This window comes from Podarcis filfolensis (genome assembly GCF_964270895.1).
Source record: "Podarcis filfolensis genome assembly, chromosome: 13".
NCBI lineage: Eukaryota > Metazoa > Chordata > Lepidosauria > Squamata > Lacertidae > Podarcis > Podarcis filfolensis.
Genome location: NC_139615.1, coordinates 23462873 through 23489936, shown reverse-complemented (window position 1 = coordinate 23489936; position 27064 = coordinate 23462873). Strand labels below are relative to the sequence as shown.

At 40.8% G+C, this 27064-nt stretch overlaps 1 protein-coding gene across 1 annotated transcript; it reads right to left on the bottom strand.

Annotated features, from left to right (window-relative positions):
- Nucleotides 1–788: 788 nt before the first annotated feature.
- On the bottom strand, nucleotides 789–18105 carry LOC310747411 (olfactory receptor 14C36-like; the record flags this gene model as incomplete). Its single annotated transcript, XM_083581774.1, has 4 exons — nucleotides 789–1727; nucleotides 9293–9492; nucleotides 13098–13560; nucleotides 17881–18105. 4 exons carry the CDS (start codon nucleotides 18103–18105, stop codon nucleotides 789–791), a joined length of 1827 nt encoding a protein of 608 aa, XP_083437900.1.
- Between the last annotated feature and the right edge of the window lie 8959 nt (nucleotides 18106–27064).

Here is a 27064-nt window from a genome sequence, read left to right as displayed (position 1 = left end):
CTGAGAACTATATTCAATGAATATATAAGAAAGTACAGTTTCCTACAGAGTGCAAGGTCAGATTACTACATGGTTAGAGCTGACTTCATACAATCTAGGACTTTGATTCTGCACTACACATCCTCCAATAGGGTCTGTGTGATGTGAGCCTTGGATTTCTATGTATATAGGTGACTAATGTCAGTGGAAGATTAAAAGATCATTTTTTAAAATTAATTTTATTTATTTCATAAAATTTATATTGTGCTTGATTGTAGAAAACTTCAAAGTGGGTTACAGAAAGAATAAAACAGCAATATTACTAGTAAAAACAATTAAAACTTTTTTAAATTAAAAAACCCAGAAATAAACTGAAAACACGTCGCCATTTCAATCCTCTGTGTAGGCCTATCTAGCCAAAAATATTTTCAGCAGGCATTCAAAAGAGTACAGTGAAAGCACCTGCCTGATGTCAATAGGCAGGGAGTTCCACAGTATAGGTGCCACCACACTAATATATATATATATATTTCTTACAAATGCAGAACATATATTATGTGGCACCTGTAACAGTGATGAACTTTTGACAAAATGTATCCGTTGTTACTCATACTCAGGACTGAACTCAAAGGATTCAAATAACTTCAGTACAATAGTTTAAATGGATGAGGATGACTAGATAGATTGATACATGCATACACATATCTATGTTATGTCCCGTTTCATTCTGGCAGTTGCCTATAAAAGTGCATTGTTTCTAATTAAACTTCACAGGGCTGGATACCGGATTCACAGTGGGAAAAGCTTCCTTATTTCCTGTAAGAAACAATGTACTGAAACATTTTGCAAAGTGCAACTTTGATGTCCCTGTTCCTCATGGTATAAATAACTGGATTCATCAGTGGAGGTACTACAGAATATAATACAGAAATCACCAGATCCAGATCTGAAGGTGCACCTGAGACAGGCTTCAAGTAGGCAATGGCACCAGTACTTATAAATAAGGAGACAACAATGAGATGTGGTAGGCAAGTTGAGAAGGCCTTATTCCGTCCTTGAGTAGTAGGGATTCTGAGCACTGACTTGAAAATCTGCACATAGGAAACAACTATGAAACCAAAACAGGTAAAGACTATAAATGCACTGAAAGCAATAACTCCAACTTCAATGAGGTACAAATTACCACAGGAAATTTTCAGCAGTTGTGGGATTTCACAGAAGAACTGGTTGATGATGTTGGAGCAGAAGGTGATGGCAAAAGTGCTACCGGTGTGTAAGGCCGAGTAAAGAAGGCCAGCTATCCATGCACTGGCTGCCATCTGGATGCAGGCTTTCCTGCCCATCACTGTCTCATAGTGCAGTGGGTCACAGATGGCAACATACCTATCATACGCCATGCCTGTGAGCAAGAACAAATCTGAGATCAAGAAGAAGAACAAAGAATACACTTGTGCAACACACCCAGAAAATGAAATCTCTCTAGTGTTCCAAAGTGAATTGATCATGGCATTGGGGATGGTGACAGAAATGGAACCAAGGTCAACAACAGATAAATTCACCAAGAAAAAGTACATGGGGGTATGAAGCTGTTGATCCAGGGAAACTGCTGAGATGATAAGAAAATTTGCTGTCAAGGCTGCCAAGTAAATCACTAAAAAAAGAGTGAAGTACAAAACGTTTTGCTCCCAGTTGTCAGAAAAATCCAAGAGAAGAAAAGTAGGAAGGACAGTTGAATTAGGCATTTTCTCCTACAGATGTGACATGGCTGCTGATACGTAAGAGAGAAAGAGAGCTTATTTAATGCATGTATTCAGCAATTTATTAACATTTTTCATGATTGTCACAATCAGTAACGATAGAAATGAAGCATTATGTGTGTGTGTGTGTGTGTGTGTGTGTGTACACACACACACACACACACACACACACATATATAAGCATTATAGCTAATGAAAAAGCAGGTATGTCATCCCCGTTATGATAGACAGCTTTATAGAAGAAAAGAGACTTCAAAAAATTAGAGTTGCAACCCTATATGCTTTTGAAAAGAAATACATAAAATTTTGCTGTGAATGATGTACCTGAGATGTTGTCAAAGCTTGCCAGGTTGTGGTTTACAACCATCAAAGACTCAACTGCTTGAGTCAAAGAAAAGGAAAGCATTTCAAAAGCCTGAAAATTCTTTTCTGGTTCAGGGTAAAATCTGAACTGGGGAAGAACTGGAGAAGAACTCATGGACCCTCTCATTGCTCCTAAACACAGTTTCCTGCTACCCAAAAAGAAACATGGGAATAAATGAAGTTGCTTAACTCTGAGTCAGAACTTTGGTCTATCTAACTGAAAACTGTCTACACGGACTGGCAGCAGTTCTACAGATGTTCCAACAAGGATCTCTCCAGTCCCTACATGGATATGCCAAGTACATGTAACTATGTGAAAAAAAGGATATAAATGTTAAAAAGAGGAGCAAAAGACAGAAAATATGCTTTCAGGGACTTTGTTTTAGTCAATCAAAAGGCTCTCAGTTCATTAAAGTTTATGTTCCACCATGCCACAAAGTCTATGCCACAATTCTGTTAAACTTTAAAGTGCCACAGAAATCTATAGGTCATTTCTTGTTATACATTTGAAAGCATATCCAAGCTCATTTGAAGCACATGACTTTTCCCCAAAGAACCTTTAAACATGTGCTTTAAGTGTGAGTTATGTTTGCTTTCAGTGTATAGCTTGGATCTGCCCTATGTTGGTTTTCCTGCAACAAATTAGACACAACTAACATGTCTGGAAGTATGGCTTAACACCAAGTTTTTGGAAATAGTCACATTGAATAAATTTATAACATATAAAAAGCCCCCCTCCCCCACTTCTATTGTACCTATACATACCAGTAAAGGATACGGTCCTTTTCCTTCAATGGCGATGCCCAATATGCTGCCAACTTTGTTTATTCCCACATATTCCAATGACATTTGCTGGAAAGGAGGCCTGCTGTCCAGTTATGAGTAATCCTGATCTAATAAACTCTACTCATTGTTTAACAATTCTTTCAGCAATTTTTATTTTCAAAACTATATAGATCTTAATTCTGATCGTAAAACAGGAGATGGTTTGATTATTGAATTATATGTGTCATTAAAGAATCAGTATTTGGGAGCTAGTGACTATTTTAGCTAATATATCTAAATTAAGTGTTGAATTGCACAGCTGATTCTTCAGAGTCACTGCATTTGGTGGTGGTGGTGGGGGACACAGGTGCACATAGTGTGCTGAAAAAGGGTGCACACACTCCCAGCTGTGCTGCTGAAGTCTAACAAATGAGATGAGATGAAGAGATTTGTGAAAATTAAAGACAACATATGTTTGTGTTCCTGTGAGAAGATAAGACACTATGTATGTTTTTGTGTGTAAGAGAGAGTAGAGGAAGTTTGCATTCAGCAAAAGAGAAGAGTGCATACACAGGGCATTAACCTAGACATTTAAATAGTGCAAGTGTGTGCACTCAGAAGTAGATCCCACTGTGTTCAGTCAGCTATATTCACGTACAAAAATGCAAGGTGCATGTGCTTAGGTAAGGGTGCAATCCTAGGTACACATATCTGGCAGTCAGTCACATTGAATTTAAAGGGGGTTGCTTTTCAATAATCACAGATCTTTTGCTTTCTGTATGGAGTCCATACCACATGAACAGATGCATGCAGAAACCAGGTTACTGCACTTTACCATAAAAATACAGCAGCTACAGAATATTTACTGCCAGTATTAAGCAGTCCAGAGACATCCCAGCTATGAAATGGTAGGTTGTGATTTTTTGATGCTGACACTGATTTCAGTCTATGTATTGACTTGACAGTTACACACTGCTTAACACGTATATTAAATATTTCAAGGGTTCAGACTGCTTCACAATGTTATCTAGGTAATGCTTACAACAATTGAAATATCTAGCCTGCAGTTGCTTTCTCAATTTTAAAGTGCATTTAGCAGATGTAAGGAGAGGATGTTGTGATGTCCTGCCACCTGCCAAGTTTTCTACATTGCAAATTATTCTTTGGCATTTCCTACTGCATGACAATAGGGAAAACACTAGGAGGGAGAGTTTATTCTTTCCTTCTTTTTTACCTTTGCATGCTGCATTGTCATTAGTCTTGCTTGATTTCTTCATTTGTATTTCATGAAAATAAAGTCAAAATCTCTAAAACGAGCTTCTTGATTTTCCATATCTTCTATAGCAATGAGCTGTGTGGGTAAATATGTACCTTGTAGTGACAAGGTTTTATGACTCTACACTCTGCATGTGTCCTTGGAGAAACTACAAATCCCAGTAGCATTCAATAGTAGTGGTCCCAAGAGAAATTATCTATGGATCAAAATGTGTCTTATGTAAAACACATGAGGAGTGTTCCTATTTTTATGACAAAGGAGCACTATACTCTCCCCAAAATATATTGCATCACATACAAGGTAGATATTCTGTGTGGAAAACAATAAATGCAATAGCCTGGCCAGCATGATTGTTCCACTTAAGAAAAAAAAAGTGAGTGACACTGCACAAATTAGGACATTTCAAACAATCCAGACCTCACATATGATGCACATAGTGGATGCTTGTGACTGGTGTCATTCTATTATCACATTGTAGTGTAGCCCAGAGATTTCATGACCTTGACTTCAATGTAGTTGAAAATTCAGTTAGGTCAACTTCACCTCCATTAATTCCTGCCACCATTCATATTGAGTAATAGTAAAGTCTTCTGTTCATGTCCATGTTAGTCTCCCCACTGTGATCACATATTGGAATAATATTTCATAATTCTTTTTTTTTTAGTTATATATCCTTTAAATTCTTTAAGTTACACCCAGTTCTGTACATTTAGGGTTTTCCCAGATCTTGTCCCACTTAAATGGGGTCAGCAGTGATATTTTTCTACAAAAAGAGGAACTCACCATGAACACCTCCCTTGCAATAGCAATGGTGCCCACCTGATAGGTGCTGGAACTGAGTTCCGATGAGTTCTGGTTGAAGAAAAACCCTGGGGCCAGGGAGATATATATTTGGTGCTGGCCACATACCAGGAAAAGGGCATCTGATTGGTTATATTTCTACACCTGTTGACAATTAAAAAACCCAAAAAAACCTATTGTCTTGGAAAGTGTAAATTAGGAAGCTTTGCCTTTAAATGCAAATTGCTCCAAATCTTTTCCCCATTTCTATGATCAGCTAACAATTGCTTCTGGGGCATTTTATATGTAATTTGAATGTGATCAGTTATTTTTCAATTTCCTCATGTGAAGACTTTAAATTACTTTAAATCATATGTCTGAAATTACTGTATGTTACTTGGTACAAAGCTGAAGACCTATCTTACCCACAGCCTTATTCAGCTTTACTCTGTGCTATAGATTTTCTAAGCAGAAGGGAATGGGAAGTGACCCTGCTGGCAGGTACTGGCAAGACTGAGAAGCACTTCTATCAATAAAGTGAGGCAATTGAGGGCTTCTCTAAAACCATGCTGAAAAACTTCTATCAATGTTCTTTGATCTAACATTGTCATTTGGTGGGATGGAGTATATTCTACAAGTTTTGGTGGATTATTCAGCAGTGGCCATTTCCACAGAGAGCTAGACTTTCACAGCAGTCCATGCTCTGTTAACCTTCTTATTGAACTGCTGCATTGCAATACACATGGTGTTGCCCTTGAATATGACTAAGAAGCCTTAGTTGGTGCAGAACCTGGCTGCCAGATGGATTCATGTTACTCCAATTATAAGTGGCTGGCACTGGAACTTACCTTTGAAGTGTAACTACCCATATTAGCCTGCTTGTCACATACATTCTTAGGTTAAGGTCTTTTGCTGAGTCCTGTCCTCAGCAGAGCTGCTTTGTTTGTTTATTGTTATGTGTTTTGCATTTTTATAATGTAGACCATCCTATGAACTTGGGCTGAAGGGCAGAACATAAATTTAATAAAATATAATAATTTGCAAGCCCAGTCGCATTGTTGCCAATCCCTGGCTCAGTCTCTACATGTAATATATGATTAATAATTCAGACAAACAACTATCTGGATTTTAAATAGACACAACTTTATTCATTACAGATATAGGTGGAATTTTGGCTCAGGCATTGAGTGCATATCCATTCCAGCCTCCTGCTGGAGGACTGGAACCAGAATCAAGTCATGGATGGCAGTGGTCTTGTGAATCATTGACCTAGCATTGCACAGCAACACCTTAAGGTCATGTGGGTTTCCCTTGTTGATTCCAGTATCCAACCGGTCAAGACCAGACCCAGAGCCAGGGATAGTCTTCAAACAATGACTAAGCCTGCCTCCTTGGTAATGACATGGTCTGGTCTTAGTGTAACCCCTCCTCCTACCCATGATCACTGAGATTGGATGTCCCAGTGCATCCCCCCCTTTGGAACTTGCCCCATAACTTTCTCAAATGAGAGAGATAAAGGATGCAGAGCCCTCAAATATTCCACAGTACTACCCCACAATATATTTCATTCCTAGTATTATTTATTGTCTGCAGCATGAAGTTTCAGATTCAATGCATTACTTTAAAATATATTTTATTATCAAATAGAAACCAATATATGCACAACGTCCTTCAACCGAATCGAACCTTTTCTAACTGAACAAGATAATCAAAAGATCTTCTCTTAAGATTTGCTGACACAGTTAAGTCTGATTGCACTACATTTGAATGTGTTGGAGGTGAAATAGACAATCTTAAAAGTGGTAGAAGGAGAACAATGGATGGATAACATAGAAAATTGGATGAAGGGATTACAGAGCAACCCCTAAGAAATATTAAAATGATTTCAGTGCAAGCGGAAAATTGTAGGGCCAACCATTCACATGCAGAAACAGATACAACATGGTATTTATAGAACTCTAAATATACTTTTAGAAGAATGCCCCAAATGTAAGAGTTTCCACAAAGCAGTTTGGATTTCTTTGTTTCTCATGCTGTAGATGAATGGATTCAACAGAGGAGGAATTATGGTATATATAACAGAAAAAAAACTATATCCAGATCAGAAGAAACACTACTGGGAGGCCGTACATAGGCAAAGATTGAAGTGAACACAAACACAGTGACAACAGTGAGGTGGGGAAGGCAAGTTGAGAGGGCTTTTTTCTTACCATGTACTGAAGGAATTTTGCGCACTGCAGCAAACACCTGCATGTATGTTATGGTGATGGAAATGAAGCATCCTATTTCTATAAAACACCCTATCAAAATAAACCCTGCTTCTACTAGGTAAATGTTAGAGCAGGAGAGCTTCAGTAACTTTGGGATTGATTGACAGTGTTTGAACAGAAGGTGTTTGCAAACGTGCCACAAGTGTGTAACATGGCATAAAGAAGACTTTTAATCCACACAATGATGATCATCTGAATACAAGCTGCTTTGTGCATTATTGTCTCATATTGTAATGGGTTGCAGATGGCAACAAACCGATCGTGTGCCATTACCGTTAGAAGGGAAAGGTCACATAGAGTGTGTCACAGAGTGATTGTGGGAGGCAGAAAGGGAGGGAACTGAGAGGAAAAGGGTGGAATAAAGGAGAGCTAGAGGAAAGTGAGAAGAAAAACTCAGTGAGCAAAGATTACATAGAAAAGGGAGGGACTTTATGGTTTTTTTAAAAAAAAAGATTAAAGGGGTGTGTGCACAGAAAACAGAGAAGAAGGGGCATGGAAATGGGTGTGTTTGTGAAGTGGAGGGGTTGTGAAACGTAAGTAGGGAGGAGGGGAAAGACAGTGATGGTGAAAATTGGGGTGCAAATGGAGTTACAAAAAAAAGTGGAAAATGGTGGCATAAGGGGCCTGGAAGGGTATGACAAAAAGGAGGGAATGGTGGCTGCATAATTGGGCAGGATGTGTGCTTAGTAGTTTCAATGAGTGCAAGAAGGAAGATGCAGGAGTTTACAATGGCAGTAGTTTGTGTGAAATGGATCGCAAGGCATGGACATTGGGGTGAAGGTGAAAATGGGGTTGCAAAGTGGTACTACAGAATATAACATTGAGGCAGCTTCAGAAATGGGGCTAGGAAGGTGAAAAGTGAGCAGAGAAGTTACTGTTACGATAATGAAGCAATGCTGCTGCAAAGTCCTAGCTTGAAAAGTAAACATGATGGGAATGTTGGACTGCCTGTGGGAAAAAGAGGGACAGTCAATTCACAGTGCGAAGCACCAGAATTAGCTCAGAGTGAAATATGAGCTCTTCCATTTATTCCTGTCCAGGATGTACAGGAAGTGTTTGACACAACACTGCTGGAGTTTGAAGAGAGCAGTCATGTTTTTTGTAACGCTGCAAAGACAGAAATAAAAGCATGTAAATACGTTTCTGTCTATCTCTTTCCCCTGCCAGGGGAAGAGGGGGTGTGTTCTTCTCACGTTTGAGAAGAATCGCCGATCGAGACCTTGCCTGCGCTTGCTGGGGAATGCAGCCAGGGACGTCAACAGGGACTCAAGCCGGGTGCCTGGGAATGCTGCCAGCTTCTCATGAGAAGGGCTTGAATTTCCCGACATATGGTAGCATTGAGCCGATGGCATCGATCCATGAAAGCGGCTAAAGAGGTTGATGGATCGTACTTCATCCTCTGCAATGAGATAAAGGAGTTTGTGGTAGCGTGCGGATGGAGGCTACAACGAACGGCTGAACACCGGAGCAGACGTTTTTGCTGATAAGCAAGGAGCAACGGAACCCCCAAGGTATGCTGATTTATGGCTAAAAAGAGTGAACGCAGATTGATACTTCTCTGGTTCACAAAAGCTGTTTTTTTGATAAAGAAACAGCACTGGGAGACAGCCACATTCCTCGCATTCTTGGGACTGATAACGGTTTGCTGCTGAATCCTGGAATATCCAGTTGCTAAGCAACGAAAAAAGTGGAAAATCACTAGCCAACACGGAAGTGAGGCTGGGACTGTAAGAGGCAAGAAAAACAACGTTTGTTTTGACTGCTATCTCACTGCTCTTGGAGGGACTTTTCAAAGCAGCCAGTGTTTTAGCTGCCAGGTGCAAAGAGTAAACAGCCAGCTATTGGATTTTAGAAGGCTTGAGAGTGAGAGCTCAGACTTGGATTCAAAATGGATACCAAGAAGGGGGGAGGCTTACCTTACCCACCTCCACTGACTAATGACAATTATGCCTCATGGTCTGTAAAGATGAAAGCCCTGCTTCAGAATCAGAGGATTTTTGGGGTGATTGATAACCCCATCCCTCCTGCACCAACACCAGGTTGGAATTCACAGAATGTGAAAGCCAGGACGGCCATAATTCTGTGTGTCTCAGATGATCAACTTGTGCATATTCAGGATTTGCATTACGCGAGTGAGATTTGGCAAACGCTGCGTAGAATACATCAAAGAGATGCTGGTTCTTCAGCGTTGCTGCATTTTGAAAAGCTGACCAATCTAAGGCTAGCGCCTGATGGAGATGTACAAGCGCATCTGACAGAGATGAAATTCTTATGCCAGGAGATGGCGCAACACAATTTTCCTCTACAGGAAGAGATATTCTGTTTCATGATTATTAACAGCCTTAATCGGACTTATAAAACGGTTGCAAGTCAGCTGGGTTCTCTACCAGCCAGAGATCTAACGGCGGAGAGAATTTGTGCCGTGATTCTGAATGAGAGAGACAGACTTGCTGCAATAGATGTCAAAGACAGGGGGAGAGAAGCTCGGAGTTCTGACACCCCCACTGCTAGTGCAAGTGAAGAACAGGCTGTTGCTTTGAACGTTGTCCGTTGTTTCAGTTGTGGACAGACTGGGCATCTTCAGCGGAACTGTAAGAGGCCACATCAACAGAAAGGAGCTAAGGGGAGCTCTGCAAAGCCTGAGGCATCAGGCAAAAGTCCTACCAAATCCCAGGTGAAACCTGCAAAGGCATTGCTGTCAACAAAAGCCGCATTTTCAATGGAGAACACTTTTGTTTTGGACACTGGAGCGACCCAACACATGACATCTCACCGAGAACTGTTTTCAACATTTAAGAAGCAAAGCTTCACTGTGAAACAGGCCAATGGCCAGGAGCTGGAAGCGACCAGGTTTGGAACTGTGTATCTTGAAAGTCTGAACTTGACTATTAACAATGTGTATTTGGTTCCTGATTTAAAGTTCAATCTGCTGAGTGTTTCGCAGATCACAAAGAAAGGACTGACTTTGTCCTATGATAGAGAAAGCTGCAAAATCTACAAAGATGGAGAGCTGTATCTTTCTGCCAAAGAGAAAGATGGACTGTATTTGTTGACTTTTGATCAAAGTGATTGCATAAAGTGTAATGCATCTGAATCTAACATGATTTATCTTGCAGGTATGGCGAACGACGTCCGGAAGGCGACCAAAGTTACCAGTGCATTTCAGCGAGTGTATGCTGATGTGATTGGTCCTCTAGCACCATCTAGAGGCAATGCAAGATATTATCTTGTGTGTGTGGATTATTTCACTCATTATGTGTGGATATAAATATTGCAGAAACCACAAGAAGCCTTCGAAAGGTTTAAAGAGTTTTGTGACAAGGTTAAAACTGTCCAGGTGGAGTAAAGAATGCCAGAGGCATTTTTGTGGGTTATGAAAAGGGTCTCTACAGAGTAATTTTGTCTGAATCTGGTCAGGTGATTCTCACAAAATTTCTAGAGAGTGCTCCTGAACAGGAGAGAGTAATTGTTCACACATTTCCCACTGAGGACAATTCAGATGATGATGATGATTTTACTGATTACAGTGGTACTGAGAGTGACAGTGATAGCTCAAAGAGCTCAGTTGACACAGTCATTGAGAGGAAATCTGACACAATGGCTAGACCTTCACAGGTGGAAGACAAACCACTGTTTACTATTGGAACTGGTTCTCCAAAGAGTCCTGAGACTGAACCAGTGAGCAGAGAGGATCAGCACCTCATACGCAGGTCCGAGAGAGTTACAAAGGGTGTACCACCCAAGAGGTATTCCAAAGAGTTTGCTAACTCAGCTGTTGCATGTGTTACTATTATTAACAACTCAAGACAGGTTGAAACTGTGTCTAAGTCAGAGACAAAGACAAAACAGGGAGTTGCTATGCGTAACACTACATTCCCTAGCCAAGGTAATGCAGATGTACTCATTCCTTGGAAGTCAGACAACCAGGGAGGTACACTGGGGAAACCAGTGGCGGGTAGTTCCAAGGGTGGAACTGAAACAACAGGGGAGTGTTATATGTATAACAACTGTTTGTTTTCTTCTCTGGATCAAGCTGTGTTTGATCCTGCCTGGGGGGGCAGGAAAGAGGGGTGTGTTCTTCTCACGTTTGAGAAGAATCGCCGATCGAGACCTTGCCTGCGCTTGCTGGGGAATGCAGCCAGGGAGGTCAACAGGGACTCAAGCCAGGTGCCTGGGAATGCTGCCAGCTTCTCATGAGAAGGGCTTGAATTTCCCGACAGTTACATGGCTTGAAAAGAGGAATCTCTAGAGGACGAATGTGAGGAAATAACAGAGGGCATGTTGAATGAAGTGAGTCCTAATAAGAAAAAATAATAATTTTAGAATGTAGTGGCATACAAGCTATTACAATCTATTGCAAATGGTACAGTATAGATAGAGTCATAGATCATAGATTTGTAGAGTTGGGAGGGACCATAAGAGTCATCTAGTCTAACCCCCGGAAATGCAGGAATCTTTTGTCCAAAATGGGTTCGAATCCAGAGTCTCATGCTCTACTGACTGAGCTATGAGATTTTGCAAGGTGAACAATACAAAGTGTGTTCTCCCTCATGGAGAGCACGTGTTGCGGGAGGGGCTGACGAGACACCTCACTGTTGCTAGGCAAAAGAGTTTGGCCATCTTTTAAGCAGGGGCGGGCTGTTACTGGGGAAATTTATATGTTGCCATTTATTGATTGACAGCCCTATTTGTTAAAAACATTGCACGCAGCAAAGATCTTCCTCTTTTCGCTGTGTGCTTCGGATCACCCGCCCTCCCTTCCCTAATGTTAGGCTGTTTGCTTGACCTTGCTATACCTGTCATGGGGTCGTCTGCTTTGGGGCAGGGGCCCAGTAGGAATTTTGTCCATTTGGCTGATTGGCTGATGCCATTTGGTTTTTGCCTACTGCGTAGCAAATCGTCACAACTTGTAAGGTTGCGGTTAGGCATTGGTTTGGGAATTGGTTGGTGGTGGGGTATGGATTTGGCTGTGCCTGCCCCTCCAAAATGCTGCTGCTTCTAGGAGGGTTTTCCCTTAAAGGAACCCAGGGGTTCGCCATGCTTTTGTCTGAAACCCCCTGGCAAGGGGCTAGGGGCACGCAAGAGCCCCTGGGAGCATTCTGGGGAGAGGTGAGGCATGGTTCCCAGTCCCGTCTCTCTCCCCAGGTGACTTACCCTTTCTGACTTTGCGGGGGGTGCGAATGTCAGAGCTGTCTCCGTGCGGGGTCAGTTAGTCGCTACCAATGCCTAAGCAACCACTCACATTGCTGTAATTTTAATAAAGTTGTGGCCAAAATTATGCCAAAAACCTTAAACAAAAATTAAGTGTCATTGTGTTTTTATTTGGGGTGTCTTGGGGACCTCGACACGCAATAAAAACATTATTATGATGATGTGAAACCTGGTTTTCTTCAAAACTTTCTTACAAAGCTTTATATTTTGATGTTGTTGAAATGGTTGTTGTCTTTTATTATATTTGAATCTCTTGTAAATGAAATAAACAATTCACAATGGGAATGAGGAGGAACAATCAAGGCTAAAAAGACATGGATAATAAGGAGAAGGAATCACAGAGCAATGTCTAATGAATATTAAAATGCTTACATTGCAAAGTGGGAAAAATTCCAGTGTTAACCACACATATGCAGAAGAGGAAACAAAACTATTTCTATAGAACTCTAAATGTACTTTTAGCAGAATGCCTGAAATCTAAGAGTTTCCACAAAGCAGTCTTGATTTCTTTGTTTCTCATGCTGTAGATGAATGGATTCAACATGGGAGAAATTATGGTATAGATCACAGCAAAAGCTACATCAAGAAAGGAAGAAACATTACTGGGAGGCTTTGCATAGGCAAAGATTGCCGTGCCCAGAAACAAAGATACCACAGTGAGGTGGGGAAGGCAAGTGGAGAGGGCTTTTTTCTTACCATGCACCGAAGGTATTCTGCGCACTACAGCAAATACCTGCATGTACGTTATGAGGATGAAGATTAAGCATCCTAGTGCTATAAAACACCCAAGCACAATCAGCCCAGCTTCAACTAGGTAAATGTTAGAGTAGGAGAGCTTTAGTAACTTTGGGACTTCACAGAAGAACTGATTGACAACATTAGAAGAGAAGGTGATTGCAAAAGTGCTGCAAGTGTGTAGCATGGAATAAAGAAGACTCAGAATCCACACAGTGACAACCATTTGAATGCAAGCTCCTTTGTACATAATCATCTCATATTGTAATGGGTTGCAGATGGCAACATAGCGATCGTGTGCCATTACTGTTAGAAGGGAAAGATCAGCGAATGTAAAGAAGAAGTAGAAGAAAACTTGAGCCACGCACCCAGAATATGAAATTGATCTGCTGTTCATGATGGAGTTGGCCATAGATTTGGGTATGATGGCAGAAACGGAGCCAACATCCATCAATGCCAAGTTTGTTAGGAAAAAATACATAGGTTTGTGCAGATGATGGTCAAAGGCTACTGCAACAATGATTAGAAGATTCCCAGCCAGGGTTGTCAAGTAGAATCCTAAGAACAGAAAGAAATGTAAGATCTGTAGTTCTCGTATGTCTGAGAATTCCTTCAGCAGAAACATGGAAATGGATGTAAGATTGCTCATTTTGTCTTCAGTACTTGCATTCATTCTGTAGAAGGAAGAAACTGGGAGGTATTAATATGGCAGTATTAACTGGTTATTTAAAACAGGTTTATTCATATTTCACTATAAACTCCATCAGATTTTGCTTTGATGAACAGTTGTGAAACAGTTTTGCATAGTGATGACACCAAAACATTCCATTTGTAAGCTATATCTCATTCATTTATTATTATTAAATGTATTAAGAAGCGCAGTTTCCACCCAATAAACATTAATATTCTTTTGTAATAAAAAATAATATTGAATATATAATTGAAATTTTCATTTCTGTTGGTTTTCTGAATATTTCTGAGACTCTACAGCTGCAAATACAACATTTTAAGTGCATTATACAAAGGTGACACTAGATGGTCACTAGTTCCTTTACCCCAAAAGAAAGCTCCTATTGGGGAGTAAATTCAAATACATACCTCAACTGCTTAGCCATGACAGGACTTCCATCCATCCATTCTCTCTCCTTCTCCTACCTTCACTCCCTCCCCATCTCTCTCTCTCTCTCTCTCTCTCTCTCTCTCTCACACACACACACACACACACACACACACACACACACACACCCCAGTGATTGGCACTGACTCATAGCTGTCAAAAGTTTTCAATAAAAAAGGATGCCGTACCATTTCAGCTTATCCCTGCATAGAAGTAACTGAAGGGTAGTGTGGGGGGAGATGAAGCTCCTACTCACACCCTTATCCATAGCATCGTTAGTTCATTGTGGATTTGGTGGAAGTCATCCTTGGAATGTTTCTGTAGCATATACACAGGGATGTCCTCATCAAAATACCAGTCAAAATAGAAGCCATCAAAAGTTCTCACATCAACCCTGACTGGCTGGGTGATGGTTCTAGACTAATCTGGATTTCTGTTCCCAGAAGCAACAAAAAGTGATGAAAGAATAACAGCCCAAGAGCAATGTAGGGGGAGAAACATGGAGTGATGAAAACAAAGAAAGAGCATCACAAATTGATCACCATTGGTATCATTAGATTCATAGTTCAAAAGCTTATGAGTACCTTGGCTCTTTAAAAACAGGTATGTTTCTTTGTGGGTAGGTGATGTTTTTGGTTTCAGAAGTTTTCATATTTTCTTGGTACTTCCCAGAATATTGTGCAGCGGTTATATTTCTAAATTGGTTTTTAAAAGTTGTATGTGCAGGACATTAATTGGAAATGTGCTTTGACATTCTGGGAAATTGCTCCCATGAATCCAAAACAGCTGATTGGAATCAGAAGTCATCGCCCGCCCCCCGCCCCCCGCCCCCCAATTATAGCTGCCTCTCTCTTAATCACAAACACACACAATCTAATAGTTAATATGAGCACTCTGAGTCTGATGCAACATTCCAGATCCCACTGCATTTTGTAGGGAGCTCTTGCCTTCTGCCCCTTGCAGACCCATATGCAGATTGGAACATAGCTATGAGGATTACTGCAGCCAATCAATGCATGCTTTGACAAAAGTACTTATGAAGTTGTCTGAATACTTCCTTCTTTATTTCAAAAACATTTAAAAACTCTTTGGAGCTGCCAGTAAAGTCAGCAGCACAAAAATAAAAGGTCATTTAAAATGCTTCCAGGAAGTGACAATATATCCAATAATATATTTAGAGATGCAGACAGGCATTTTTATTGCTCTCGATAATTGTTCAAGAAGAGACTGTCCAACAAGGATTTAAAATCATTGTTTGATAAATAGCAACTCCCCCCCCCCCCCATATGATTCCCTAAAAAGGAATGGCACAATAATACTATAAACATGGTCAATAAGGTCTTGCCTCACCTAGATCCAGTCCCAAATAAATTTGTGGACTAGGCTACTTTAAATAAGGTTTAAAAATTGGAAACAATTAACAAGTTAGACATTTGGTAAAGTAGAATGGTTTAAGGATGGCTGAATCATTACTCTGATGTTTCAAGTATACATGAGACCACTTGAAACTCAATAGATGACTGGAAATGAAAAAGGTGACCAGCACCTCTAGATTACATCAAAATAATAGAAAACTACGCAACTACCTTTATTTATAAGAATCAGTTTCCCCTCCAGCTGCTTTAGGGTTGAATTTTTTGATGATTTGAGAGTCCCTGCATTTTCCCAGCCGATCACATTACCCTTGCTGTGACCCTTAGTACAGAATATGTAATTGATTTGTTGCCTTTATGAAGACTGCCTATATTACAGTAAAATTCATTAAATGTTGCATCAATTAATAGTGACAGCACACATGGGAAAGTGAGCTATTCTGAGTTTCTTTTGCCATTTTGGGATCTTACTCCCAAGAGTGCAGCATTGCTGATCTGAAAACATTGTTTAAACTCCTCAAATTAATGTTTCTTCTTCCATGTAAGTTGCAGATGAAAAGAAATAACATCTACAATATGTTCCTCAATGCATGAAAAATGACGACAACCTCCTGGCTGAATCATGTATTGGATTATACATAGAACTGTCCATGAATATGACCTAGGAGCTTCAGTTAGTGCAGAACCTGGCTGCCAAAATTCTAACTGGTTCAGTAAGATGTAGTAATATAATTCCTATTATAAGAGGATAGCACTGAAACCTATCTTTGAATTGCCACTTCCCATATCATTCTCTTGACTCCAAAATAACTTTGATTATAGCCTCCTAAATGGAGGTGCTTTTTGTATTCAGTAAAGAGAGAGGATGCAATAAAGAGAAAGTTCCCAGATACTTGGTTTGTTGATGTCTTCTAACAGCTCTCATATTGTTCAGTAAATCAGACTTTCCAGGATTCGGTGGAGGAAAGCCATGGATCTTTAAGGGTGATAAGAGTGCTTTAAATGTATGGTGTGGAGGAGATGATGGTATCCCCCCCACCTCTGGGAACAAGGCCCAATTTAAGAAGGTGAACAAAGTGAACAAGACAATGTTCTGGGATTTTTTAAAAAATGGCCACAACTTTATTGATTTCAGAAGTTGGTAGGATTTAGCATAGGCATTGGGCATATATCCCTCTCAGTCCCCTGTTGGAGGACTGAGGCTTCATAGGGTCATTCATGGGATATATGGCTCCATCGCAAGACCAGGTTTTCAAATTATGGAGACATGCAGAATAAAGTTGACGTATTAGGGGGAATTTGTGTCAAAGTTGCCTGATATGCATTCATCCATTGTTACATTTTGCTCTGTATTCTATGCACGGACTTCCAGTGGCTCTCTGGGCCTTCAGACAGTGCATCATTCCTTGCCCTGCTTGGAGATGCCAAGTTTTAAACCAGGAGCTGCCTTCATGCAAAACAGATGTTCTACAACAGATTATAGGGGGAAAGTCAAATACAGAAGGTGATTGTGAAGCACACACATGCTTTCTTATAGAATTCTGGATATGATTTTAGAAGAATGCCCTACCACTAAGAGATTCCACAAGGCAGCCTTGATCTCTTTGTTTCTCATGCTATAGATGAATGGATTCAATGTGGCAGGAATCATAGAGTACATCACAGCAAAAGCTATATCTAGATCAGAAGAAGCTTCACTGGGAGGCCTTGTATAAGCAAACACTGCAGTGAACAGAAACACAGAGACAACAGTGAGGTGGGGGAGGCAAGTGGAAAGGGCTTTTTTCTTACCAAGGACAGAAGGGATTTTGCGCACTGTAGAAAAGATCTCCATGTATGTTATGATGATGAAAATGAAACAACCAAGTCCTATACTACAGCTTAGCACAATAAATCCAACTTCCACTAAGTAAAAGTTAGAACAGGAGAGCTTCAATAATTTTGGGATTTCACAGAAGAATTGATTGATAGAATTAGAACAAAACCTGTTGGCAAATGTGCCCCCAGTGTGTAATATGGCATTAAGAAGGCTTATAATCCACCCAATGGCTACCATTCGAATGCAGGCTCCTTTGTGCATAATTGTTTCATAGTGGAGGGGATTGCAAATGGCTACATAACGGTCATGTGCCATTATAGTTAGCAGAGCATAATCTGACGTTCCAAATAAGAAATAAAAGAAAACTTGAGCAACACATCCAAAATAAGAAATAAATCTGCAATTTAGGAGGGAAATCGCCATTGATTTGGGTACCATGACTGAAACTGTTCCAAGATCCATGATGGCCAAATTCAGTAGAAAGAAATACATGGGTGTGTGGAGGTGATGATCAAGCACAATAGCAATAACAATAAGGAGATTCCCTATTATTGCCATTAGGTACACTATCAGAAATACGAAGAAGTGTAAGATTTGCAGTTCTCGAACATCTGAGAATTCCAGCAGCAGAAAGACAGTCATGGATGTAAGATTGTGCATTTTGTTCACATGCTACCTGTACAAGTAAGAAATCAAGAATTTTTAGCATACAAATATTGATTATCTAGTTTGATTTAAACAGAGCTCCTTTAATTTAACAGTCAAATGCATCTCATTTTCCTTTGTTTAATTCCCGCTGGGAAAACAATATGATGGTTCTTTTTCCCACTCACTATGTCCACTCATTTCCCTTGTACACCTTTTGCAAAGCCTCTCCTCTTCGCCAAGGGGAGGGGTGGTGAGCAGGTATTGCTTCCCACGCTTCGCAGGGGGCATGGATGGCCCACTGCATCAATGAGTCCCTGGCCTGTGTCATGCCCACAGACAGCCAATATGGCTGGCTGTGGGGCGTGATTTGCCGCTCTTAAACCAGTGTGGAACTGTGGCTCAGTCTGTTTGTTTCCTGCACACATGGATCTTTCTCCCTCCCTCCTTTCCTCCCTCTTATTTTCATGCATTCAACAACTGAGCTTGTTATGGTCCTCAGTTGGTCGCCTGTTGAAGAGGCATGGTTGGTTTTTTTTTCCACTTGGCAGATTGGCACCAGCCACTTGGTTTTTTTGCCTACCTCAAAGCAAATCATCACAACTTTGTAAGGTTTGGCAGTTTGGCATTGGAAAATGCATTGTGTGTTGGAGGGGAGGTTGTGGTCATCACCTACCCCTCCCTTTGAAGGGTATTCCGTTAAAGGAATTCAGTGGTCATGGTTCCTGTCCAAAGCCCAGGTGGTGACAAGGGCCATGGCACGATCCTCCAGTGACTCTAGGGGAAAGCTTCCAGTTGATTTGCATCAACAAGCTTCCCCTACTGGTTGTTAACCCTTGTGTGACTCCGGGCAGAGCAGGCAGGAGTCAAATATAGTCAGTTTGGATCCAGTGCCTAAGCCAATACCACTCACATTCTGTAACCAATAAAGTTGTGGCCTTTTTTAGCCCATTAACCTAAAATACTTGTGTCCATGTGTCTTATTTTATCATAAAGTGGGGGTGGGGCCTCGACTCACAAATGTGTGCATTGCAACATGATTCTATATCCCTCTAGCTATCCCTTGACATCTGTGCATTAGATGGAACATCAGAAAGAGAAGCCACTTGCACACATATTGCACATATATGTGCAAAGGGGCTCACTACTCAGTTATGGGTCCTAATGATGCATGTTTTTGCAGCAGCTAGAGGACAACATGCATACAAAGTACACATATAGGCTGTACTCCCCCCCCTTTAATCCACATTTTCCACAGAAGATCTCTAGCAAAATCTGCAATAAATAACCCATTGTACATCTGCAGTCACTGCTGGGGTGCAAACTCTTTTGCACTTTTTTGGGGGGTGGGCTGTTTGTCAGCTTTGGGCTGACCTTTCAGTGACTAACCTCTATTGCCCCACTCCTCCTTTCATTTGTTCCTTGCATTAGCAGATTTGCACAAGAAACGTAATAATGAAAATCAATGATTGGGACTGTTTGCTCCAAAAAGAGTTGATTTAATGTGTATGCCACTATTTCTCTAAACCAATTAATTCCTCTTTCCTTGGAATTGGAGAATGTGTCTGACTGAGTGAAAAAGCAGCATGGCAGCCAGACCAGGACTCCAGGAGGCAGCATGTATGTGCATGTGATTCTGCTCCTGTGACACATCCTGGATTGCATTGCAGCATTTATTTGAGCAGGCACTGAGCAAAAGCTAGGTAGTACAGCAGGAAAGTACTAAGAGCACAGAGCTGGATTAGGGCTATGTGACCTGCCTCTTTACAAGTCTGCTGCCTTCATATGTGGTTTAAGATGGTGTCCTATATCTAGTCTTTAAGAAGGGAATGGGGTGTGGGGAGGAAGACACCCTTCATCTCAACCAGCAAAAGGTCTTGGATCAACCCTGACTAGCTCATCTGGGTTTCTGTTCCCAGAAGCAACAAAAAAAAAAAGTAGTGAAAGAGTAACAGCCCAAGAGTAATGTTGGGGGAGAAATAGGGAATGATGAATACCAATATGAAGAATAATAGATTTATGATCATAGGTTGCTTTATATTCACTTTTCAAAAATTAAAACTTACCTTGTCTCTTTAAGAACAGCTGTGGTTCTTTGTGGGTAGGTGATGTTTATATTTAGCTATTGTAGATCATGACTAGTCATACATTCGTAGAGTCATCTGAAAATTCTTCCAGGAGGTGACAATACGCCCTAAACAGGTTGCCATATTTCCCTATAGGTAAAGCTAAAGGGACCCCTGACCATTAGGTCCAGTCGTGACCGACTCTGGGGTTGCGGCACTCATCTCGCTTTATTGGCTGAGGGAGCCAGCATACAGCTTCCGGGTCATGTGGCCAGCATGACTAAGCCACTTCTGGCAAACCACAGCAGTGCATGGAAACGCTGTTTACCTTCCTGCTGGAGCGGCACCTATTTATCTACTTGCACTTTGACGTGCTTTCGAACTGCTAGGTTGGCAGGAGCTGGGACCAAGCAACAGGAGCTCACCCCATCACGGGGATTCGAACTGCCAACCTTCCGATCAGCAAGTCCCAGGCTCAGTGGTTTACACCACAGTGCCACCTGCATCCCTAATCTGTGGTAAAATCAGCAGTCATTGCTGGTGTGAAAATCTTTTAGCACATTTTGGGGGGGATTGGTGGTTTGTTAGCTGTGGGCTAACTGTTCAGTGTGTTGCCACATTCCTGCTTCCACCTGCTTCTTGCATGAGCAGATTTGCACAGTGTATGTGAATATTTCTCTAAAGTAATTCCTCTTTCCTTGAAATTGGTAAATGTGCCTGATTAAGTACAAAAGCATCAAGACAGCCAGGAGGTTTCATTTATGTTCATGCATTGTTCTGCTCATGTTACACATGCTCAGAGTCAGCCCACCCATGAGGTGAGGTGAGGTAACCGTCTCAGGTAGCAGGGGCAGCAAACCATGGTGTAGATCTTTATTTTCTGCTTGTTCCTGAATATCTTCACTCACACTTTCTTTCCCAGCAGGGAGTGGAGTGCTGTTTTGATGTTCACCCCAGGTACCAATATGTCTTGGGCCAACCTTACAAATGTTGGTACCTCCACTGCTGCATTGCAGCTTTTCTTTGAAAAAGCCACTGAGGAAAAACTAGGCAGCACAATAAGCAAGAAGCAGCCAAATATTAGAGGACAGAACTGGATTTGTGTTTTATGACCTGCCCAATGCCTCCTACGGTAGCCTCTGCCCTCGTGTGTGGTTTACAATGCTGCCCCATCCCTAGTCTTTGCACAGGGAATTGGGGTGAGGCAGAGAGAGAGAGCAAGTCAACCTTCATCTCAGTCAGCATAATGACTTAGATAATCTCTGAGTGGCTGGGTGGCAATTTTAGATTAATTTGGATTTCTGTTCCCAGTAGCAACCACCACCACAACAACAAAACTGCTCAGGGAAACTTGTGCTGTAAGAGTAACAGCCAGAGAGAGATGAAGGTGGAGAGACGGGGAATGATGAAATAAGAAAAGGAAAGGAATAATAGATTTCTTACTATGGATAGCATTAAATTAATATTTCAAAAATCAAAACTTACCTAGGCTCTTTAAAAACAAGCGGGTTTCATTGTGGGTAGGTGAAGTCTTTTGTTTAGCTGTTATGGGTCATACATTCATAGAGTCGTCTGAGAATTTTACGTCTTCTTTTCACCCTTGCCAAAACATGGTGTAGCAGTTTTATTTCTAAATCGGGTTTTAAAAGCTGTATGTGTAGGAGGTTCATTGGATATCTGCTTTGGCATTTTGGGAAAACACTCCCATGAGTCTAAACAGCTGATCAGAACTGGAATTCTCCCACTCCAATTATTGCTGCCTCTGTTTTTTGTCACAAACAAAAAGAAATAATTAATATTAGCACTCTGTGTCTGATGCAGCATTCCAGAGCAAACTGCATTTTGGAGGGAGCTCAGCCCTTTTGTCCCAGAGTGGTGTAGTGGTTAAGAGTGGTAGTCTCATAATCTGGTGAACCGGTTCGATTCCCTGCTCCTCCATGTGCAGCTGCTGGGTGACCTTGGGCTAGTCACACTTCTCTGAAGTCTCTCAGCCTCACTCACCTCACAGAGTGTTTGTTGTGGGGGAGGAAGGGAAAGGAGAATGTCAGCCGCTTCGAGACTCCTTAGGGTAGTGATAAAGCGGGATATCAAATCCAAACTCTTCTTCTTTTTCCTTGCAGTCCCCCATGTGTGGATCGGAAGATAGATATGAGGATTAGTGCACGTATCGATGAACCAATCAATGCATGGGTTTGGCAACAATACTTGTGAAGTTGTCTGAGGGCTGCCTTCTTTATTTCAAAAACATATTAAAACTCATTGGAACTGCTAGTAAAGACACTTTCACACAGATAAAACGTAACAAGGGATCATCTGTCATGTATTACTCTGTCCTGGGCTATATGAGTTTCTTGGCCATTGTCAGCCAAGCATGGCTTTTTTTGCCTGCCCAGAAACTACCTGACAGATTTATTGAAATCAAGTTTATCACGTTCAGCATGTTGATATTTTGCAGTGTTTGGTTATCTTTTGTTCCAACCTACCTGAGCACAAAGGGAAAATACATGGTGCCTGTGGATATATTTTTTCGCTTAACTTTCATTGTTGGGCTGCTGGGTTGTATCTTTCCCCTCAGATGTTATACATCATTGAGTTTAAGCCTGGCCTGAGCAACAGGGCACAGCTAATAAGAAAGAAATGTGTCTGCAGTTTGCTATAGTCCACAGCTGATTGTATTTTGTTGATACTAGTGTCAATATTTTCTAAGGCATTCTGTCTTGGCAGCTGCCTAAAACCTTTAAAAATCACTTCTAGTTGTTTTCTTTTAAGTATTTTGAATATACTCAGATTTTATTAAAAGTTAATCTGATGCACATGGAGACCTAAAGTATAAGCTCAGCTAACTAGCCAACCTAGAGGCCTTGGGCCTATTGTTTCTTTGTAGTGCCTTATCTTGTGCTAGGAGCAGCTTTACTCCCAATGTTGTAAACACATTCCTAAGTGTCAACATTTGACAATGAGACATGCTCTGCTCAAATGTCCTAACCCCCTCAGGTAGAAAGGAATGCAAAGAGATCACATGCAGCGGGGGCTGCTTAGAGAGAGAGTTCTTTGTTCCCTTGCTCAATGAATAGGTAATGAAGGAAAGACCATACAGAAGCACCGAGGGCCTTCTGGTGATCCCTCACTGGGAGAAGCCAGGTTACAGGGAACCAGGCAGAGGACCTTCTTGGTAGTGGCACCCGCCCTGTAGAATGCCCTCCCAACAGATGTCAAAGAGAACAACAACTACCAGACTTTTAGAAGACATCTGAACGCAGCCCTGTTTAGGGAAGCTTTTAATGTTTAACAGACCAGGCTTGTTGGAAGCCGCCCAGAGTGGCTGGGAAAACCCAGTCAGATTGGTGGGGTATAAATAATAAATTATTATTATTATTACACATGGTATACCGGTAATTATTATTGTGTTGTAACTTTAGATTGGAGGAAGTTTATGTATATGTATTGCTTTAATAGATAACAGCTCAAAATTATCTATCTAGTCCTAGGTTTCTTTTTTCAAAAATCATGTTTAAATAACCAGTAATAAAATAAACAAATGAATAGTCCTAAATATAATAATAATTCCCAGTTTTCTTAACCATTTAATCATACTGGCTCATGTGTTTCTTCCCCAAACAATAATGAGTGTGATTCACACAAATATTAATACAAATTTATTCCTTAAACGTAACATTACAGTCCTGAATTTTGACCATTTTCTCCATGGCAGAGACTCAACTTAGTTAAACAAAATGAAAAACTTCTCTTCAGATGTGGAGGGGGAACGTTTTTCTTTAGCAATTCCTCAGAGAATTCACAACTTCAAACTGGAGATTAGCCTGCCCATTAATTATCAAAAGGACTATAATTATTTCCTCCCTTATACTAAAACCCCAAAGAATTGCAGTGGCCACCAGCAAAAACAGAAAATAAAAGAATTACAACTTTTGTAGGATGCTACAAATATATCCCTCATAGCATTCCAATCTGGGACCAGGACAAAATACACACAAGACTCTTCCACTTTGATATCTGATGTTTTGCATTTTAAGTTGGAACCTTAAAAGATGAGAATAGAAGGAAACAGGAGCATCCATGTCCTGGTCCCAGATTGCAAACTTTTGAAAATGAAGTTGTATTGCTGTTGAATAGTTATTTGTTTTCTGATTTTGAACATGAGAAGAAAAATTATGTGTACCAATCTGGATTTTTGCCCCGTTTTTGTTTTAATTCCTTAATTCCTTTGTTACACATTTTGTGTGTTTTTAAAATAGTGTAAACAGCCCTGTGATCTTTAGATGAAGGGCTGTATAGAAATAATAATAATAATAATAATAATAATAATAATAATAATAATAATAATAATTGATATATTGTATTTAGGATGGAGATTCTAGTAGCATTTCTTCTGATACAGCTTCCTCATATGGCATGCAAGGATCACATTCTTAACTGCATGGTTAAAGATCCACACCCTCCACTTCATGACTATCAGCAGCCAGGTGACCTCTTCATTGGTGGAATTGTTTCCCAGAGCATCATCGTCACAAATTTAATACCGTTCACAGAAGTACCACCACAGACTCTGCATGAAGAGCTTTTGTAAGGAGTTTGTTTTTAATGCATTATTCTTTCTGTCACTTGAGTAATGTGTCTTGGCAGCTGCCGCCTCAGTTTGTCTCACTTTTAATAGATTTCACTGTGGGACCTCCACTAATATTGTTTGCAGCAACAAGCACTCAATAAACTGCAGTGCAGAAGTACTCCAACTTTCATATGGTTTGGTTATTTAATCTTCATTTAGGAGAAGTGCTTTTCAATAAATTGCCTATTTAATGCTCTAGTAATGAAGATGGTGATAATCTTACAAGATGCAGTACACAGGTGAGGGGAAATGTTCAGCCAAGGTCCATATTCACCCTTTGCCGCAAGTAGAGTCACATGCCATCATCTCCAAAATCCCATGATCAAATAATATGCATGTACTGGACACAAAACACACACATACATGCATACACAGACAAAATAAACATGCATACACATCCCCCTCTTCATTGGAGAGATGTCATCTGAAAGAGATATTTAAAACTCCCGTCTCCTGCCCTCTCAGCTTATACTGGGAAAAATTGTTCATTTAACGTATTTCAACAGACGCAATGCATTGTTGCTTCCTTGGAATCGGCCTTTTAAAAAAATGAATATATGCTTTTGCCAATCATGGGAGCAATTGGACTAATACAGGAGGTAGGGCAGGTGTGCTTCTCTGCTTGGCTGAAATCAGAAGAGCCCTTGCAGCTACCTCCTTGCTCCAAGCATGCTTTGGCAGCACAGTAAGGACAGCACACTGCAGTAGATGGTGGCTTTAAGCCTGTCAATTTACTCCACTGCTGGGGTGGAGAATGGCTGAAAAGGCTTTATGAGTTTGATCTGGTTATCTATAGGCCACCAGTGCCCAAACCCCAGTGCAGAAGGACATTCTAATACAGAACACATCTCTCCTTCTAGTGTGGTGACAAAGAATTACCAACACATTCTCACCTTGGCGTTTGCAATCAAGGAAATAAATGAAAACCCTCAGCTGTTACCCAACATCACCTTGGGTTTCCGCATTTATGACAGCTATTTCACTGCCAAAGGGACCTACCATGCTACAATGCTACTTATATTCACACCACTGAAACATCTCCCAAACTACAAATGTGACATCCAGGATAACCTCATTGCTGTTATTGGAGGACTGGACCCACTGACCTCCTTGCACATGGCAACAGTCTTGGATATTTACAAGATTCCACAGGTAGGACAGATCCTTCCAGTTTTTTAGAGCCTAGCAGAGGGGAAAGAGGACAGAAGGAGGTACAATTGGAGCAAACGGGCAGATTTTTCTTTTTAAGAGATGAACATCAAATCTAAGCCAAGCAATACAGCCTGCTGAATTGATCTGTAAATCTGAATTGAGAGAATGTACTTTAAGAGCATAAACTTATCATGGATCCCATGAAGACAATCAGGACACAGTGAGGTTGGCAGGATTATTCTGAAGGGGAGAAGGAGGAAACCTCCAATTTGGCAGAAGGGGAACATCAGGACGGTAGTCTGGATAAGGTCCTACCCCAGTTTCATCAGGGGTCCGGGAAGGGGAGTGGGAGTCAGAGGGGTCCTCTTCTACACCTCATCTGGAAAGTGAATTTTCCCCAGTAGTAGAGTAGCTGCGTAACTTTTCAGTAACTTGTCACTGAAGCCACAATGCTGCATGGGAAAAATACAATTTTAACGTTCCAGGAGAGTTATAAGAATTGTTCATTTGATGACTGTAGATTACTTTGAAGACTTCAAATAGTAAAAAAGACTTCTCTCATTCTCTATTCTCCTTCACACCTCCTTTAGCTCATATATAGCCCTGCTCCAGTGATGAATGACAAAACCCCAGGCCTTTCTTTTTACCAGATGACACCTCAGGAAGCAATTCAGTATGCAGGGATTCTCTCTTTGCTTCTGCATTTCAAGTGGATATGGATTGGAATCCTTACTTCCAACGATAAATATGGAGATAGATTTGTCCAAACTGTATTTCCACTTTTCTCCCAAAGTGGTATCTGTTTTGCCTTCATAGAAAGAAGTCATAAACAAGCAATTGTCAGTGAAATTAATAACATGCTTACTCAGGGAGCAAAAATACATGATAAAATCATTGAGAGTAAAGCCAATGCAGTGGTTGCCTATGCAGAATGTTTTTCAGTTATATTTTTGAGATGGTTCTCATACCTGTCAGAACAACAACATGTGTCAAAAAATGAAAAAGGTATTGTGTGGATACTGACAGCCCAGATGGAGCTCACATCTCTTACGTATCAAAGGACTTGGAGTATAGACATTATCCATGGTGCTCTCTCCTTCTCAATTCACTCCAAGGATCCTTTAGGATT